This window comes from Leptonychotes weddellii, chromosome 9, assembly GCF_054177405.1.
Source record: "Leptonychotes weddellii isolate Sample4059 chromosome 9, ASM5417740v2, whole genome shotgun sequence".
Taxonomy (NCBI): Eukaryota; Metazoa; Chordata; class Mammalia; order Carnivora; family Phocidae; genus Leptonychotes; species Leptonychotes weddellii.
In genome coordinates, this window is record NC_138377.1 from 33,207,063 (window position 1) to 33,227,060 (window position 19,998).

At 39.2% G+C, this 19,998-nt stretch overlaps 1 protein-coding gene across 5 annotated transcripts in view; it reads left to right on the forward strand.

Annotated features, from left to right (window-relative positions):
* The window catches only part of PPP2R5E (protein phosphatase 2 regulatory subunit B'epsilon), a 147,485-nt gene that overhangs the window by 59,338 nt on the left and 68,149 nt on the right, over positions 1-19,998 (forward strand). For all 5 annotated transcript variants that reach the window (XM_081830417.1, XM_081830416.1, XM_081830418.1 and 2 more), the window contains one exon: positions 19,599-19,795. In XM_081830417.1, coding sequence (XP_081686543.1) covers positions 19,599-19,795 — 197 coding nt within the window. The remainder of the gene's footprint in view (positions 1-19,598; positions 19,796-19,998) is intronic.

Sequence of the window (19,998 nt, forward strand, 5' to 3'; positions counted from 1 at the left end):
CCCTTCAACAGATGAATGGATAAAGAAGATGTGGTCCATATATACAATGGAATATTACTCAGCCATCAAAAAGGATGAATACCCAACTTTTACATCAACATGGATGGGACTGGAGGAGAGTATGCTAAGTGAAATAAGTCAAGCAGAGAAAGTCAACTATCATATGGTTTCACTTATTTGTGGAACATAAGGAATAGCATGGAGGACATTAGGAGAAGGAAGGGAAAAATGGGGGGGCAATTGGAGGGAGAGATGAACCATGAGAGACTATGGACTCTGAGAAACAAACAGGGTTTTAGAGGGGAGCGGGAAGGGGGGATTGGTTAGCCCAGTGATGGTTATTAAGGAGGGCACGTGATGCATGGAGCACTGGGTGTTATAAGAAAACAAAGGATTGTGGATCACCATATCAAAAACCAATGATGTATTGTATGGTGACTAACATAACATAATAAAATTAAAAAAAAAATACAAATTGTATGCTGTGTCTCTCCTTTAAGCTTTAAAATTGCGATGGTTTTTCACTGTAGCTAGAATTAAATCCGAACTCCTTACCTTTGCCTTTTGATTCTCTTCATCTTGACTTTTTTTTTCCACACAATTTTCCTGACATTGCTAATTTAATATTAAAATCAAATGCGTGTGGGTTAAAACTTTTTTGTGTTTTTAAAAACTTGAATGGACTTGATTCCCCCCCCTTTATCTTATCTCCCTTTCCTCTTATTCTTTCTCTTAATTTAATAAAATCACACCAGATTCAAATCACAACTAGCCCTGTCTCAGTCCCCCAGGTCTTTGATTTGATTCGGTATCTCTTAGACCCCTTTGAGAACTGTTTGGGTTGTTTGATTAGCATCAGGGGAATTTCTTTAAGGCTACCAGAGAAGTTTTTCCGCTTATGTATCTCTCATACACAATTATCATTGGAAGAAACTTGGAACTTTACTTCTTGTTTTTGATGACACTTCATCTTCTCGGTTCTCTGTTCCATCCCACACTGAGCTTTCTCCCTCACTGTCAAGTTTTCTTTATTTTGTCTCTAGCTGCCCCGTGGTTCCATTTTTAAGCCTCTATTCATTGTTCTCTATTTGCTCTGTTATTGAGCTCATATGTTCCTCTGACTTTTCACCTTTATGGGAGAACTCTAAAATCTCTATTCTCTAGGGTAGCTCCATGTTTCCAAAACTATCTTGAATCTTTCTTCCCTTGGATGCCTGGGAGTTAATGCATTGTCCCCAACACTAACCTGCATGAACTTCCTTGATAAATTAACTTCTCAGTCTCATGATTCCATTTTTACCAGTGGTATTATCATTCTCTAAACCTGGAAACATTGTCCTGTCTTTCCTTTTCATTACATCTGATATGACAAAAAATCCTTTTGTTTTCATCTTTTAAATGTATCTCAGACTGCCTTTTCTTCTGTTCTTCCACTGCCATCAGCTTAGGATAGGTCCTTGTAACTCCTCATGCTTAGTTTGGTGATAATATTTTGGCTAATTTGCCTCCCTCTGAACCTCTCTAAAGCACATATTTATTATGTTTGCTCTAGCCCAACATGTCTCTGTGTCAGTACACGACACCCAGATTACCCTGCATTTTTTCAGGTCCTTCACAGCCAGGTTTGCTCACATTCTTCACTCCCATCCCTGTTCCTCCCAGTCCACTGTCTCCTCTGCCTGGTCACACGTATCTTCTCACATTTCACCATGCAGTGTGCTCACTCTTTACCTCCAAGCTCTTCCAGCCTAAGATGTCTTCTTACCTATCCTGTGTTTCTCCGTTGTCCTACTCATGCTTCCCTTCATTCTCATTGCCATCTGGGAGCAGTTCAACCTCTACCGCATGTCTTCTTGACCTTAAGCTGTGCCAGTGATAACACTGGGTTGAACACTCGATTTGATTCATGTTATCAGAACGTACCCGGGATCAACAAATGTTAGGTGTTCCAAAACAATTAAACAGCTAAACCTCTGTGTCGTTACACTTCCTTAAATTAAATCTGAACAGAAAGAATGTTGAAGTCTTTAAGGCAGCTTAGGTGCAAAGGAAAATGTTGGAAGGCCAAAGAAGACTGGAAATCATCTTTTGAGAGACTTACCACCACCAAAAAGGGTCCCTTTAAATATTAACAGAAATAACAAGCCAGCTAGAGAATCTGTATAACCCATGATAGTTGCATTTTACTTGATACAAAGCGGAGGGAGATGACTGAACTCATGTCTGCTTCTGTTTGTGTTAAAGAATCTACTAGGAAGATTAGCCCTTCCAGGTGGTCCTGCCTAGGGTATGGTGTAGGCATTAAATGAAAAAATAACAGTGGTTTAGTGATAAGGAAACTCATGTTACTCTTTAGCAGAAGTGATAAAGTGTACAGGTTCCAGATTGCCTGGGTCTGAAGCTCAGCAGGGCCCCTTTCTAGCTATGTGAAAGTCACTGAATACCTCTGGGACTCAATTTACTACATGTAAAATAAGGATAGTAATATCCGCTTCATGGCATTGTGGAGAGGATTAAATGAGTTAATACACATAAATTGCTGAGAATAGTGACTGTCTCAGAGTATGTGCTTACTAAGTTTTTACTATTATTATGTATACATGATATGACTGGGAAAAGATGACTCATTCCCGATTTTCAGAAAGAACTATTTATTGTGAAACAGGAAGTGGCTCTTTAGAATGTGTATCTTTTTTTTTTTAATGACTGCTCTGTCCTTGGTGACCCTTGTTTATTTTGGCTTATTCATTCATTAACAAGTTTTTTTTTTTTTTAAGATTTTATTTAATTATTTGACAGAGAGAGAGACAGTGTGAGAGGGAACACAAGCAGGGGGAGTGGGAGAGGGAGAAGCAGGCTTCCCCCTGAGCAGGGAGCCGGATGCGGGGCTTGATCCCAGGACCCTAGGATCATGACCTGAGCCAAAGGCAGATGCTTAATGACTGAGCCACCCAGGCGCCCCTTAACAAATATCTTTTAACGTTGTTTATAGTGTTGCAGATCCTTAGAAGGGCAGAGTGTAGGAGATCATTATGTTTTCTTTTTTTTTATAAATTCAGTTTTTCTTTTTTAAAGATTTTATTTGTTTGACAGAGAGAGACAAAGCGAGAGAGGGAACACAAGCAGGGGGAGTGGGAGAGGGAGAAGCAGGCTTCCCGCTGAGCAGGGAGCCCGATGCGGGGCTCGATCCCAGGACACCGGGATCATGGCCTGAGCCTAAGGCAGACGCTTAACGACTGAGCCACCCAGGCGCCCCTGAGATCATGGTGTTTTCAATAGATTCTGAAAAAGACTCCAGTGAGGGTTCTATGAATAAGGGTCTCGTGGTCCATCTGGATCTCTGAACAATCTGTAGATTAAGCATCTGATTTCATCAGAAGGTTGAAACATACACATTTTTGGATGTGTTTTCCATTTTCACAGAGAGCCTGGTGCATGTTTTCCAGATTTATGTAATATGAGCATTTCTGAGATCTAGATGAATGTCTTTCAAAACAGTTTCTGCTGAGCTAGCTGCACTTGGCCCTTTTCAAAGAGACATTGTAATTTGCATGTGATACTTGGGAATTCTCAAGTCTTTGGACTTCAGGGAATGGCAAGAAGTGGCTCAGAAGCTACTGCTTGGTCAACTTTGTGATATCAGGGTCCACTAATGGTACAAGCAAGCAATTGTTAAAACTTCAGAATAAGATATATTTTCTTTTTGTCAAGGTTTTTTTCCCCCTAATATCTGTTGATAAAGGTTGCCTTACGATTCTGTGATAGTAGAGTAGTTGTGGCTTGAGGGGCTCTAAATACTTTGCCCGTTTTGTGTCTGAAATTCCCATTGTTGAAATTTGGCTTTTGGATGAAGTTGTTTTGTTATTGTTCTTCTGAAGTCTTTGCAATAATGTAAATATGTTTCTTTGTAGGGGTAAACTCATTGTCCCTTTAGCAGCCAGGGGAGTCAAGCACCATAGTTTCAGAGGACAAAGGCAGATTTTTGTAGGTGTGGAAAGGTCATGAGAACAGGGTGTGACTGTGGTAGAAATACTGTGTGCCGTGGCAGGTGGGGGTGGGGGGCTGGAGGGGGGCTGTAAAAAGGGAGGTAGAGGATGAGGGGGGATGTCCATATTTCTGCTGCCACTACATTTGTCCAAATTAATGTCAAAGAATTATTCTACTGGTATTAAATTTATCATACTTTCTGGTTCTATGTAATGAAGCTCTTTCTACACCATTGCTAGTAAAACTGAATGTCGTACAGCCTCAGTTTTCTTATCTGTAAAATGAGAATATTAATGCCTACTTTGTGAGATTTTTATAAGGCTTTAGTGGGAGAACATATGGAAAGACCCTAGCTGGAATATTGTAGGTCCTTGCCAAGTGCTTTTTCCTTTCCTCTCAATTTGGTCCATGAAATTTACTTAATAGCATTTTCTTGCTCTTATTTATTCATGTTAATCTTACTGCCCACCAGACTGTAAATTTTTTTGTGGATAAGTACCATTTTTTTTCATTCTCTGCATTATAGTACCTTGTACCTTTTCCTTCTTAGTGCAACCTGTTTTACATTTATTTATATGACCATTTAATTAGGTTTTCTTTACTTTTGGTCTGTAAGCTCCATGAAGGCTAGAACCTTATTTGATTTTGCTGAGAAATGTAAATTTAAGGCCTAGACTAGTTCCTGGCATGCAAGAAGTGTTCCATAAATATTTGTGGAATAAAAAAAAAATATTTGTGGAATAGATGAATGGATGATTGATTAGTAAGTTAAACATAGTAGTTTCTAAGCAAATACTTGTTCTGGGAAGGTTGAAACTACCTATCATATTCTTTCCAGACAGCCTGAAGCCTTGTAGGGGGCTATAAAAAGTTTGCAGAATTTTAACTAATGCCTTAGATCTTTAAATAACAGGGTGTGTGGAAAAGAGAAAAGGTTTACAAAATACTTTGAAGTGGTTCAATACTTAATGTTATTTTAGTGGGAGGTCAATAAGGTTTGTTACGAATATGTTATTATGAAGAACTCTTTAAGTGTAAATTACTATTATTACTTTCAGCTAATATTTGTAAGTATTAACATCTGTGAATACTAATATTAAAATTTAGATTGGAAGGACAGAGCTGTCAAACACTGCTTGTTTTCTTTCCTTTGCAAACTTTGCATAAACCTGATTATATCTGAGGGGAGCTTTGAGGATGTTTGAGAACCGGGTGCGTCTTGGTTAGTAGTGCTTCTCCAGATTGTTGGAATTCTTCATAAATTCTTGCTTTTCTGTCCCAAAGGCTCTGTTAGTGCGTCATTCATTCATCCAAATGCCAACTCCCTTCCTCCTCCGGGATTCGGGCACTTTGCTGATGCCTGGCCTGGTAGCTGAATCATTTCACACATCAAACTGAGTCAGTTTCTTTACCTTTCCTCTAATCAGATTACAATTTTACTTGTAATAATCATCTCACTGGATATTAGTAGGCTGAGCTCAATACTATTGCACAACTGGATACACACAAAAGAAGGGAAGAAGCCCTATATGTGTCAGCAATTTATGTTGTTCATTTGATAAGTGTTTTTTTAAAAAGCTGACATTTATTGAACATTTTTCTTTTCTTTTTTAAAGATTTTATTTATTTATTTGACAGAGAGAGACACAGCGAGAGAGGGAACACAAGCAGGGGGAGTGAGAGAGGGAGAAGCAGGCTTCCCGCCGAGCAGGGAGCCCGATGCGGGGCTCGATCCCCGGACCCCAGGATCATGACCTGAGCCGAAGGCAGACGCTTAACGACTGAGCCACCCAGGCGCCCCTATTCAACATTTTTCATGTACCAGGCACTATGTGAAAATTTTATGTATTCTCTCATGAAGTTCTCAAGCTGTCACTGTGACAGAGCTACTATTCTTAGACTCATTTTGCAAAGGACACCAAGGCCGAGCAGTGCTTTTTTTTTTAAGATTTTATTTATTTATTTGAGAGAGAGAGAATGAGAGACAGAGAGCATGAGAGGGAGGAGGGTCAGAGGGAGAAGCAGACTCCCTGCCGAGCAGGGAGCCCGACGTGGGACTCGATCCCGGGACTCCAGGATCATGACCTGAGCCGAAGGCAGTCGCCCAACCAACTGAGCCACCCAGGTGCCCCCGAGCAGTGCTTTTTAACAGTAATTAGCAGCTGAAGTTTGAGCACTTACTGTGTTCTGGACATTGTTCTATGTGTTTTTATTTTTATTCACTCACATAACCCTTAAGTCAGCCCCATGAGGTACTATTATTATGCCCTTATTTATATATGAGGAAACTGAGGCACAGACACTCACCTATGGCTTCCCAGCTAGGAAGTGGCAAAGCCAGGCTTGGAATCCGGGCTGTCTGATTTTGTCGCCCATTGTCTGAACTGCCACAACACACACCCCAGATTGTCTAGCTGCTACGCGGTAGAGAGTGATTAGAGCCTAGGCTCCCTAACTGCAAAGTGTGGGTGTGTGTGGCCCAAAGAACAACCTCAGCCATCTGGAAGAACGCAGAATGGGTTTACATTTTTTTTTGTCAAGTTCCCAATTGTGCCAAAAGAAATTGACTTAATTTGTAAATGTTTCTAAGATGTTCCTCCAGAATAACAACTGGCAGACTTTTGAAATAGTGGACTTAGTTGCCCAGCTTAGTTTTAGTTTAGTTTTAACTATTACTCTTAATAGTGCCAGATCCTATTTCTTATATTTGGCCTGGCTCCTTAAGTGGAAGATACAGTTACGGAATATGTTTTCTGAAAGGGAAAGTCATTATAGTATAGGTGAAGAGAAGATGTTTGTACTACCTGATGGCATGTTTAGCTAAGCCCTAGGGTACTACATTGGGCGGAGAATGCTGAATTATATCAAGATTCAGAAAACAGGCTTGTGCTTAGAATTGCATCCTCAGCATGCATATCTTTAGGTTTCAGTGACTTTTTCTACCCTTGCTGACAACATTTGTGGCCAGGATGTCAGTGGCAAAGAAGGGACTGAAGTTGTAAATATCCTGGCTTAAACTGGTATCCTATCTTACCATTCAGTGTTTTGTTTTTTGTTTTTTTTTTGAAGATTTTATTTATTTATTTGACAGAGAAAGAGAGCAAGCACTCGCCAGCACATGCAGGGGGAGTGGATGGCAGAGGGAAGGGGAGAAGCCAGGCTCCCCGCTGAGCAGAGAGCCCTGTGCCAGGCTCAATCCCAGACCCTGGGATCATGACCTGAGCTAAAGGCAGACGCTTAACCGACTGACCCACCCAGGTGCCCCCCATTCAGTGCTTTAAAATGCTTCTTTGCTCTGAAAGTGTTAAGCTTTCTAGACACATTCTTTGTGTTTTATAAAATCTTTGTATTACTGTTCTTGAAGTTTTAATTTTGGAGTCATGCACTCACAATTATGCATACCTGTATATATACATCCATAAATACATACTTGTAAGTTTCTATCTCTCTATTGTTCTATGCTTGACAGCACTATTTTCATACAGACTAAAAAATAAGGTTTTAAAATGGATTTCATTTTTCTTAGTATGATGTTTCAAATGTGAATTTTGGATTTCCTCAACGATTATATTATATATGGGCTTCACATTTATGTTTAATTTATATTAAGTAATATGCCTTGTATGAAGCATATGTGAATTCCACAATAAGTGGGATGTACTGCATGGTATCACTGGATTTTATTGTTCAGATGATGACTTTAATTATAAATGTACACTCTTGGGATTAGAGGCCATTCTACCACTCTACTCACTCAGTCCTGTCACTCTCAGGAGCTTAAGGTCTCATACTTAAAACTCCCAACTGAGGTTCAGAAATAGCATCTCTAAGCTGGCATTGCAACATTGGATTGACTCTTTTTTATACTTTAAATCTTTTTTTAAAAGAAGTTTAAGATACCTTTGGTGTCAACTGTAAGTTGTGAAATAACAGTGGGCTTAATTGATGTTGATATGATATCTATGTATGTATGTATGTATCTAATTTGTTTTTAAACCTTATATCATACTGTTAAAATAGCTGCAGGTTCATCCCATCCTGAACTGATTCACATCAATGTTAATCCTCAAAACAAATGGAAAGTAGATAGGCCATTTTTTATCCCTTGTAGAAGTAATCTCTGGGGCTGGGGAAACCCTCAATTAACTGAAATACTTGAAAGTAATGTGATCTTTTATTGGTTTTATTTTTTGGGGTGGAGGATCAAATGAAAGGTAAGTGCTTGCTGAAAATTTGTAATCCATTAATTTACTTCTTTGCTTTATAACCACGACATAAGTAAAAATAGTCTTTTTAAAGGTTTTTGTTGCTCATACCTTTGAACCCAGCTAAAAATTGGGCTTCAACAGTTTTGACTCTCAAACACATCTTGGAACTTTGTCCTATTAATTCCTTTTTATTAGATTATGATTTTATGGCTTGCTCCCTGTTTTAAAAGCCAAGTGCAGAAGAGAAGAGAAATTATGGTATGTGAGTGTTTTAAATACTGTAGGTGGCCTCTGTTTAATTCAGGTTTGATATTATTAGAATAAAATTTCAACAAAAATTTAATATTTGTAGAAATGCTTCAGAATTTATTTTTTAAATGGTTTTAAAGGGGCGCCTGGGTGGCTCAGTTGGTTGAGAGTCCAACTCTTGATTTCAGCTTGGGTTGTGATCCCAGGGTTTTGGGATTGAGCCCTTCCTTTGGCTCCATGCTGGGCGTGGAGCCTGCTTGGGATTCTCTCTGTCCCTCTCCCTCTGCCCCTCCCCATCTTCTATAAATAAATAGAGAGATAGATAGACAGACAGACAGTTTTAAAATAACTTTGAAGCTATGCCAAAATCAAGCCCCAGGTTGGGGAACCTGCTTCTCCCTCTGTCTGCCACTCCCCCTACTGGTGCTCTCTCTCTCTCTCTCTGACAAATAATAAAATCTTAAAAAAACAAAACAAAACAAAACCAGAAAATAGTTTTAATGGGAGCTGTAAAATAAGGAATTGAATCCATGCTGTATGTTATAGATACTTGGTGGATGTTTGTCAAATGAATGGTAACTTTGTGGAAAGCACTTTCCATCTTACAAATGGCTTTTTCACTGAATCCTCACTCAACCCTGTGAAGTACATTTTCTCAATTTTACAGATGAGACTAATGCTCAGAGCAGGAAAGGTGTGATTCCAGTTCAGAACCAGAGTCAAGGCCAAAGTCAATGTGTTTCACAAGGCCCAAGATGATCTCCTACAGCTGCTCATACCTTACTCTTTTGATCCATCTCCCCCACTTTCCACTCAGGCTCCAGCCACGTTTGCTCCTTTGTTGATGCTCAGATTCACCAGCACACTCCCTGCCTCAGAGTATCTTTGCACTTACTATCCCTATGCTTGGGCCACTTTCCCCCCAGAGGCCCTCTTGGCTAACTACCTCACGTCCTTCATGTGTTTGCTCAAATGCTGTCTTCCAGGTGACTACTCTATCTAAAACCTTACCCTCCAACCCCAGCATACTATTGCTCTGCATACTATTTTCCCCCATAGTGTATACCATATAATGTATTATTTTTAGTTGCAGTTATTTGTTTTCTTGTGCTAGAATGTAAAGCTCTGTGAGGGAAGGGATTTTGTCTCTTTGTTGTGGTATTCCAGCAGTGCTGGGCCCTCAGTGGGAGTTCAATGAATATTTGGCGAATGACTGACTGACTGACTGACTGACCAACTGACTGAGTGTAAAGCCTATGCCCATTTGCACTAAACCTTCCAACTTTTTCACTTATTAATGGTACACTTGGCAAAATCATCAGGTTATTTTGGCTCTGGAGGGCATTCCAAATTATACTACTTCATTAATGTACATTCATCTTCATTTTGACTCTTTTTCTCTGTTGTATTTTTCTCTCATCCTTGAATATAAACCATTTTGTTTAAGAAATCAACTAGATTTTTTCAATTTAGTATTAGAAAATAAGGCATTATTTTATTAGATATTAGTAAGGGAAGGTGATACTTCAAGAAACTAAGAAACTGCATTTTTTAGTTAGGTTTTTTTGTCAGGTAAGCTGGCCTTTTCCTTTTAAATTCATAAATACTGTTATCATGAAAAACATCCTTGTCTGTCTTTCCTTTCCTTTTCCTTCCTCCTTCCTCCCTTCCTTCCTTCCTTCCACCTTTTTTGAAATATAACTGACAATATAACATTGTATAAGATGTATACCATGATGCTAACACCTCCATTTGGTCACATAATTACCATTTCTTTTTTGTGGTGAGAACATTTAAGGTCTACTCTCTAAGTAACTTTCAAGTCTGTATTATTAACTGTAATCACCATGCTGTACATTAGATCCTTGAAACTTACTCATTTTGTATCCGGAAGTTTGTACTGGATGTTTGACCAACATCTCTCCATTTCCCCCACCCTTGAGAACCTGGTAGCCATCATTCTAGTCTCTATGAGTTTGGCTATTTTAGATTTCACATATAAGTGAAATATAATATCTGTCTTACTGTCTGACTTATTTTGCTTAGCCCATCCTTATTTTTTAATTTGCCCTTTATAACTTGGTATTATTAAAATATTAGGAAATAATTTAATTTAATATTAATATTAAACCTTTCCCTCTATTCTTCAGTATAATTTTATTTCCAGAGAAATAAAGTTCTAATTTAGAATTGGAAACATGGAGAAAGAAGATGCAATATGTAGAATTTATTGACTGAACCTGTATCTGTTGTGTACTTACATATTCTAGAAACTTCTCCTTGGGGCTGGGTATTAAAAGATGAACAAAACATGTGTTTGATTCACTGGTTTAAAAAAGTCCCAATATTATGTGGCAAGTACTTCAATGGAGGTATGTGTAAAGTTTGTGCACATTTTTATGTTACCTAATTTCGAAGGACTGCATGGCTGCTGTAAAGTGAGACTCTCCTGTACTGTTGTAGGTATATGATTATCTTCTCAGCTTTTATGGTCATCTAAACACAGTTGAAATTGGTATATCATTACAGCTAGAATTCAGTTATCTATGCTACTAGACGAATGGTGGACCAAAGGAGCGATCCGGCCCCAAATTCCCAGATACAGGCCTGTGGAAAAGTTGTTCCTGGTGCCGGGCAAAGTGAACAGTAAATAGAAGGAAGGAAGGTCAAGGGGGGAAGAGCACATGATGGTGCGTGCGTGCGTGTGCGTGTGTGCGGGCGCATGTGCCATTCCCTCCTTCTTTGGGAAGAATTGCCTTTTATTCTGAGATCGCCCTTTCTCTTCTCTTCTTATTCAAAAGAGCCTTTTTTTTAAAAAATGAAATTATAGTGAAAATAAATGGTGGCTACTTACTATTTTAATGACTTTATGTAGAAAAAAAAGTCAACCTGTTTTTTTTGTAATTTCACTGATAGGTAAGATCCTCAAAAAAGGGACTCGCTGACAAAAATGCTTTAGAACACTGTGTGATTCTTGGAGCCCTCTGTAAGCTTCAGGAATTTCTTGTGTTCAGAGGCCCTGGTTCCATCTCTGGAAATAAGCCCTTAGGTGATGAATTAATAATAGAGAGATTGACTCTGTCAACCAGAGGCTTTGGTGGCTTCTGTCCTGTGGGTGAGTTTGGTGGCAGGAAAGTAATCTACACCTATAATTAGGAATTGATCAGTTTTAAAATGTTTTATGTCTTGTCCTGACAAGTTTCATTGACTGGCTTGGCATTAGAAGATAAAACATGAGGGATAGCTAATATTTATGAAGGGTTAGAAACAGAAGTATTTACTAGAAGTTGTGTGTGTGTGTGTGTGCAGTGTGCACACATGTGCATGCGTGTGTGTTTTTCTCTCTTCTGATTGGAACATAGCGTCAAAATCATGTGAAAGCCTTGAATCCTGTAATTTTGCTGCTGCAGCCACTAGTTTGCAACTGGTGACCTTTGGGTTTTACTTATAAAGTGGAAAGCATGGATTTGTCAGCTTTTGGGCAAGGAAAACTGGAGAAATCCACGAAAGAGTAATAACAAATATAGGTGTTGATTGTCCAAGCTGGGTAGAATAATTAATGTATTGTTATTTAATAAGACTTTAAGTTACCGTCTCCATTGTTCACTAGTTTAGGGCTGATTTTATACTGTTTAAGTTTTAAAATACGTAAATGCTTATAGAACAGTCAATCACGTTTTCCTTTGCATTTAGATTACAACTTTCCTTAACCAGATAGCTAACTGTGATAGTTTATCCATAGCTCCAGTGGTGGTGCTGGTTGTTAGTTGCTGTGATTTATCACCATCACCGTCATCCATCGTTGTTGGTACTGGTGCCGGCTCTGGGATAAGACTACCTGGGTTCGGATACCAGCTGCAGCTCTTCGTACTGGGTGATGTTGGACAAGTGACTTAGCTGTTCTGGGCCCCAGTCCTTTCTTCTGAAAAACTGGGATAGTAATAGTGGCCACTCATCACGTATTCTGCGGATTAAAAGGGGATGATGTACGTAAGGAGCTTATTAGTACGGTGCTTTGCAGTAGTCAGTGTCGTCATTCTTTTACCTTGAAATATCAGCACTGGCCTTTTCTGCCTTTCAGTTTGTTTAAACTATTTAATACTCACACCTTGGTCTCATATTTTTGGATACTATTTTATGTGTAGCCATTTTTTGAGACATGTTTTGAACCTGTGAAAAAAGTGCACACTAATAATCAGCGAAGTGTTTTCTGATCTTCCTAATAGATTGGAAAGAGTTCTAAAAGCAGCCCACTGTCCATTCACTTCTTTCCAGCCCAGGCGAAGAAGGATGCTTTCACCGTTGTAGATGTGCCCAGGGACCTTCCTTTGCGTGGAAATGGGAAGTTTTCACGGTTAGTTTTAAATAAACTAAAAGAGAAAGAATTTCAAAGGTGGAGAAGTTGAAAGAAGGATTTTATAGTTATTACTTTAAAAACAGTGGCTTTCAAGTGTGGCCTCACATTGAAATCACTTGAGATGCTTTTAAAAAATACGTAGTTGTGGAAACAACGTACCACCACCACTATTGTCTGCAGTGGTTTTTTAATCCACTGCTTTGAATACAGTAATGAAGTAATTAGAATGGTCAAGTCTTTCATGCTTGCTTTATTTATTTGTTTATTTATTTTTAAACATTTCATTTATTTGACAGAGAGAGACACAGTGAGAGAGGGAACACAAGCAGGGGAAGTGGGAGAGGGAGAAGGGGGCTCCTCCCCACTGAGCAAGGAGCCCGATGTGGGGCTCGATCCCAGAACCCTGGGATCATGACCTGAGCTGAAGACAGACGCTTAACAACTGAACCACCCACGTGCCCCTTTCATACTTATTTTAGCTAACATGTTAGTTTTGGGGTAGTTTCTTATTTGTTTATTTACATTGAAATAACTTGCGAAATCAACATGTTGTACTTAGGTCTAGTTCATAGGACATGAAGCTTAGTATTATTACTTGATTCATGAGAGATAGAGAGAAGGCAGAGGGGGAGGGAGAAGCAGGCTCCCAGGGAGCCTGATGCTGGACTTGATCCCAGGACCCTGGGATCGTGACCTGAGCTGAAGGCAGACGCTTAACTGACTGAGCCACCCAGGTGCTGTCATTAGAAAGATTTATAGTTTTGTCTCCCTGTTTTGATGAAATATTGCTGGTTGTATTTGTAATTTTTTGGGTGTCGAAAACCTCCTAATTCAAGCATACTTCACTAATAAAAATAGGATTCTGTTCAGTTTTCCTGAAATATGTGCTACAGAAAGAATACCTCTTAAATGTGTGTTTAGAAGTAAACTCAGTGGCAAGGACTTGGACAAACCACATGGTCAGGCAGTTAGCCATTTTACCACTTGTACCAGCATGCCATGCCTCAGTTCTTCAAGGCTAAGTCAACTTTATATGTTAGTGCTAAGCTCTCATTACTACTATGAAACTAGTTTTCTGCAAATATAGGTTCATGTGCTTTATGCAAGTAGGAGTTTTATTGACCTTGTTGAAGTTTTAGAGGGTTGTGTGTGAGGGACTGATAGCATACATGGATGGGGATTTATACACCTTAGGGAAAGTTCTAAAGAGATGAGATGGGAGGGGGGGATCAAAGACCATGTTTATATTCCCATCTGTGCTGGTACCTTTATTTTTTGTGAGAGTTGGAGAAATGCACGTAAAAGGGCCAAGTAATAGCTTAGGACATTTTCAGGTGAAAAGCATTGTTAATTTAGTAGGATTTTATTTCACATCTTTTGAATTGAAATAATTGGTTATAAATACTGTTCATTAGGATCTCAAATAATGTTACTGCTTAGCTTCCAGTGCAAGCATCATTTTATATAAATGTTTATTCACTATATTTCCACATTCATTTTAACAGCCTGTGTGTTGAGAAGTTACCAGCGTACATCATTATTTTTTCTAAATCAATTTGCATTTTTTCCTGTGATGACATAGCTAATAAATGTTATAATGATGTGGGCCTTCTTTATTTGATTGGCCTATTTGCAAGTGTGGATTTAATATTCTGATTTTCAACGACTTAAGTTGAATGGAGTCTTAGAGCACCAGACGCAAAGGACACCTAGCTTATGTTTTATTTCTTCTACCTTTGCTACTTTTTGCTTTGCAAAGTCCTGACTGAGTCAGGCCCCGAGGGAAGATGGGCCAATAATTGGATCCATGATCCTGTGCCCCAAACATTAGATGGGATGGAATGATGGAAGCTGTTCACTAGGGTGGAATGAGCTGCTTTTGCCAATTACAGACAAACATCTAATAAACAACCAGCCCTTGAAATGATAGTAAGGGTGAGGAGAGGTTTATGTGTGTGCATGTGTGCATTAATGTGTGTGTGTGGGGGGGTTGGGCTGTGGCTAAAATGTATATAGCTCCTATTGCCTGTTCTTGAGACACAAGGAGAATCTTTCTCTCTCTCTCTCTCTTTGAGGGAGAGAGAGAGGGGCTGGGGGAGAGGGAGAGAGAGAATCTTACCTAGTGTGGAACCTGACGTGGGGCTTGATATCACAACCCTGAATCATGACCTGAGCTGAAATAAAGAGTCAGATGCTTAACCAACTGAGCCTCCCAGGTGCCCTGAGAATCTTTGTCTCTTAATTTGAACTTTCATCATCCTTCTACTGTTGAATTCTATATCCATGTTCCCGCACCTTCTTGTACTTGTAAATTTTAAAATTATTTGGCATGAACACCTTGGAAGTGAGTCATTTTCCCCAGCTTTTTGATGAGAATTGATAAGAGGATGCTGGGAGATGGTAATAGAAAAGGCATATGGAAGGGGTGCCTGGGTGGCTCAGTAGGTTAAGCGGCTGCCTTCAGCTGGTCATGATCTCAAGGATTCTGGGATCAAGTCCCACATCGTGCTCCCTGCTCAGCAGGGAGTCTGCTTCTCCCTCTGCGCATGCTCTCTCCCTCTCTCAAATAAATCAAATCTTTAAAAAAAAAAAAAATTAAGAAAAGGCATATGGGAGGAAATACCTAATGCTTAAAAGGAAAAAGAGGGACAGTACAGTGAGAAATGTAACTGCCAAGTGGATTGACCACTTAGCTGGTTACTACATTATTTTCTTGGGTGAGAAACATATTCTGGAAATCAGCTTAATTTTTAAGAGTAGTTCCGGAGCAGTAGAATCTGACCGTATGAATCTTACCAAGCTGTGGTAGTTGGCTCAGTTATCTCCCCTTTAAACAAATACTAACATTGGATGGATGGGTTGTTGTGCTAATGACCTTCATGGTATTATATAACCACTTACTGATTCCTCATTATTTATGGTCATGATTCTATGGAATTCTTCTCCCGGGGGTTAGGGATGGCCTGCGTAGACCAGAGGTTTCCATTGGAAGAGAGATGACACAAGCATCACTGCCTGGTCTGCTTTGGGATTCTGAGATGACCTTTAATTTTTCTGAGTTACATTCATTTCTTAATGTCTGTTAATCTCCCCCGCTCCCCCCCAATCTAAGTTACTTTAGAAGTGTTTAGATTTTCAGGTGGCTTGGATTTGGGAGGTGGGTCATTTTGGATTGTTAAAATCTAGTGTTTGTGCTTCATGTTCAAAATGTATTGCCTCATTTCTTCTTTTTATCATTTATGGTATTTTCTTTATGGCCTAGTGCCTGATACTTTTTATAAATGTTTCTTGACAAAGATATTTATTATCTGCTCCTGGGACTGGTTCCATAGACATTAAACTTATATCATTGAAACATTCTGGACTACTCCAAGTGTTTCTTCTCTGATCCTAGCCTGTTGTACATTTTCACATTACCCCTTTACATATCTCACTGGGATTAGCGAGATGAAGGCAAGGAGTTTGGGAGCAGCATGCTATTTGAGGCAATCCGAGAGCCAGACATTACAAGAAGAGCCCTTTGCGCAGACTGATTTAGGTTCTCCTTCAGTGAGAATGAAAAAAAATTTCTTAAATTGTTGCCGTAATGGAATTGGTTCTTTGAGGAACACTCCCCACTCTTTTTCTTTCAGTCTGTCTTGATTACTTCAGTTCTTTAATTAAAGGAGAGAAGAGCCGATCATCTTAGAAGAATTTAGTCTATGATAAAGGATAAAGAATAGCTTATTGCTGTATGTGTTAATCTTGGGAATGGGCTAGAGGGGAGATAGAGAAGGGGTTCAGCCTGATCCATTATGAATGGGGCATGTTGGAGATTAATTGGTTGATTTCTTTCTGTGTTCTTTCTCTTTTTATCTCTGCACACACCCTGTTTTATGAAATGTGATATTCCCCTTGCCTTATATTGAGTTTGATTGTTGCACAGTGGTGAAGAGTCCTGGCTCTGGAGCCAGTCTGCCTGGGTTTGAATCCTGTCTCCACTGCTTGTTAGCTGTATGATTCTGGGCAAGTCACTGAATTTCTTTGTCTTGATTTTTTTCATCTGTTAAATTGGAAATAGTACCTACTACATAGAATTGTTGGTGGGATTAAATGATATAATATGTGAAAATGCTTAGAATGGTACATAATAAATGTACCCAAAGTGCTTAGTAAATGTAAGCTATTATCATTATTCCATTAGGCAGATGGATAGCCAGCTTCACATTTGCCTATGACATTACATCAATTTGGATAAAGAATAAATTTCAACTGCCTAACAACAACAGCAACAAAAGACTAAATGTTAATTGCCTGAATTTTTAAAATAGCCAAATAGATGAACCTCTTGAGTATTATTGCAGTGACCACAAAGATTAATCATTGTTGTCACTACTTAAATGATGGTTTGCTTTTTGAAGAAAAGGCTATCATTTATAGATGCTTTCATAATTCATATGTGCTGAGTTATACAGTTCTCCATGTAGATGGTCTTTTTTCTTTTTAAAGATTTTATTTATTTATTTGACAGAGAGAGAGAGAGAGCGAGAGCAGGAACACAAGCAGGGGGAGTGGGAGAGGGAGAAGCAGGCTTCCCGCGGAGCAGGGAGCCCGATGCGGGGATCGATCCCAGAAGCCTGGGATCATGACCTGAGCCGAAGGCAGACGCTTAACAACTGAGCCACCCAGGCGCCCCTAGATGGTCTTATTTTTAAGCTTTATTAAAGTTACTGTAACAAAAAGAGGATTAATTACAATTTCTCCTAATGATTTTAACCTTAATGTTACATGAATAAGATTGTTTTTCCCTATGCAGCATCAGAACTTCCATTCAGCTTTGAGGTATGGGGTCTAGACGATTTAGAACTTACAAGACTTCAATAATTAACCATAATGGTCCTATGCATGTAACTAGTCATTGGTTAAGGATATATAGCTATGTTCATAAGCAGCCTCGTTTAGTATTTTTTTTAAAATTAGTTAATTTAATTTGAACACCTGAAGCAGGTAGCAATTAAAGAGAAAGCTTGGTCTGACTAAATTTAGTTCTTATAGTCTAAAGCTAGATTTTTTTTTGAAAATGATTAAGTATAGGGGCATAGATTAAGACATCTCACAGCTTAACTCAAATCTCAAAGTCTTTTATTCTAAGATACATTAATTAGGCTTTTGGAGACCTATGGGGGTGGTGGTGGGAGGGGAAACATACTGGTTAAGAATAATTTCTGAATTTACATCTTGTTTTTAGCAGTGATGTTCTATATACCTTCAAAAATACTATTTCTTGTTCCCTTGTATCTGGTAGAGAAATCCTGTGTTTTCAGGTGTCCTGTCCCTTCTTATCTAGGTTTACCTTAAAGTTGATGTCAGTAGGCAGTGTTTTGGGGGAATTATCTATGAGGTCCTGGGTACCTGGGCTAGCGCTTGGGTTGTGGGATGTGAGCAGGGGAAGAGGGCTGTAGAGAGGAGTCATGTGGACCCTTGTATAGGAGTCTAGCTCTCACTCCCTTCTGCTGGGGCTGCTGCTGGTTGTAAGGTGGGTGCTGTTAATTGTTGCACTTACCTCCAGAGACTAGGTGGCCCACGCTTTACGGCTGCTGTAAAGCATTTACTGGGAGGCTGGCAACTGAGGGTGGTTGCAAGTGACTGGCCAAACATTGTTAAAGTCCTTCTTGAGTAGTACAAAGGGAATGTGGAAATGTGGTTAGAGACCTGGGCACTGTGCCCAGCTCCGAAACTCATTCATTGTGGGACCTCAGTGACTACCTCTAATTTTCTTTTTGGAAAAATGGAGAATAATAATATAATGCTTACCTCTAAGAGTGTTTTGAGGATTGATGAGTTAATCACCTTGGATGAAGGCAAGAGCCTATTCTGGTCATAATTTCATTGCCTTTGCAGAGAAGTTCCAGTGTGGGGAATAAAGTAGTGAAAATAAAACAGGAATTGAATGGGCTATCCACAGCTTGGTGTGTTTCAAGTCCAGCTGTAGATCAGGTTTTCATTCTAACTGGGGAATTTTAACCTAAAATTTTTATCTAGTTTTTAGAAATGACACCAAACCAAATGTCTCATGTGCCGTTTGTGGGAAAAGAACAGATGTTTATTCTGAGAACATATTAATGAAGATGCTAGTGGTTTTCTCCCACTGTAAGGGAATAAGATGGGTCAAAAGAGAGAGCATCGATTTAAGTAGAGTTTGCTCTTACTGTCCCATTACTGGTGTGTTCTTTTTGAGAGAATTGATATTACTTCATTTTGTTGGTTTTTCAAGTTTCCTTGACAAAGAAACTTCATAGATGTCAAGCCAAAACAAAACAAAAAATATAAACACACACATACAACAGTTGCTTTAAATACCAAGGATGTCAGCATGAAATTAAAATGAATTTACTGACATTTCTGCTTTGAAATTTTTTAGTAAAACTAATTTAAACCAACAGTGACAACTTCTGGCTTTACCTTATAATGGGAAGTTTGACCTTTTTCAGTGTTTTTTGGCTCAGGGGTTTCGACATGGGGGTGTTTTTGGTTAAAACGTGCTTCAACTGTCTAATGGCTCTTGGGATTTTGGTCAATCTTTGGTTGTGGAATAGCAAATGCTGTCCATTGTGTTGGTACCATGCAGTTTTCAAAGACAAGGTCTCTGAAGTAGTGGCTGTGGTATCCCCTCCTGCCCACATGTAATTGTTAAAAAGAACGCTGTTGTCATGTGAATTCTTATTTTTTTGAGCTTGCTTTTGAAGTAACTTTCACAGAGAATTCCTGTTACCTAGAAATTGATGACAGACTTACACCATTTCCTTTTTTTTTCTTAGACGTTCCATCCTCAGAGCAGCCTGAACTGTTCCTAAAGAAACTTCAGCAGTGCTGTGTCATTTTTGACTTCATGGACACGCTATCTGATCTTAAAATGAAAGAATACAAGCGCTCCACTCTTAATGAACTGGTGGACTACATTACAATAAGCAGAGGCTGTTTGACAGAGCAGACTTACCCTGAAGTAGTTAGAATGGTGAGTTTCTTTTTTTCGCCGCGGACACTTTTAAGCACCTTCCATAGCGACTCACAGGTGTATTTATTGCAGAGTCAGGTCACTGGAGGTCACCTCCACAAATGAGAGCCAGCCTTCTGAGAGCTAAACTAAAGTAGTCGGAACAATACTAGAATTTGAAGAGTGTGATTTCAGGAGAATGAGATCCAGAACTTTTCACCTAC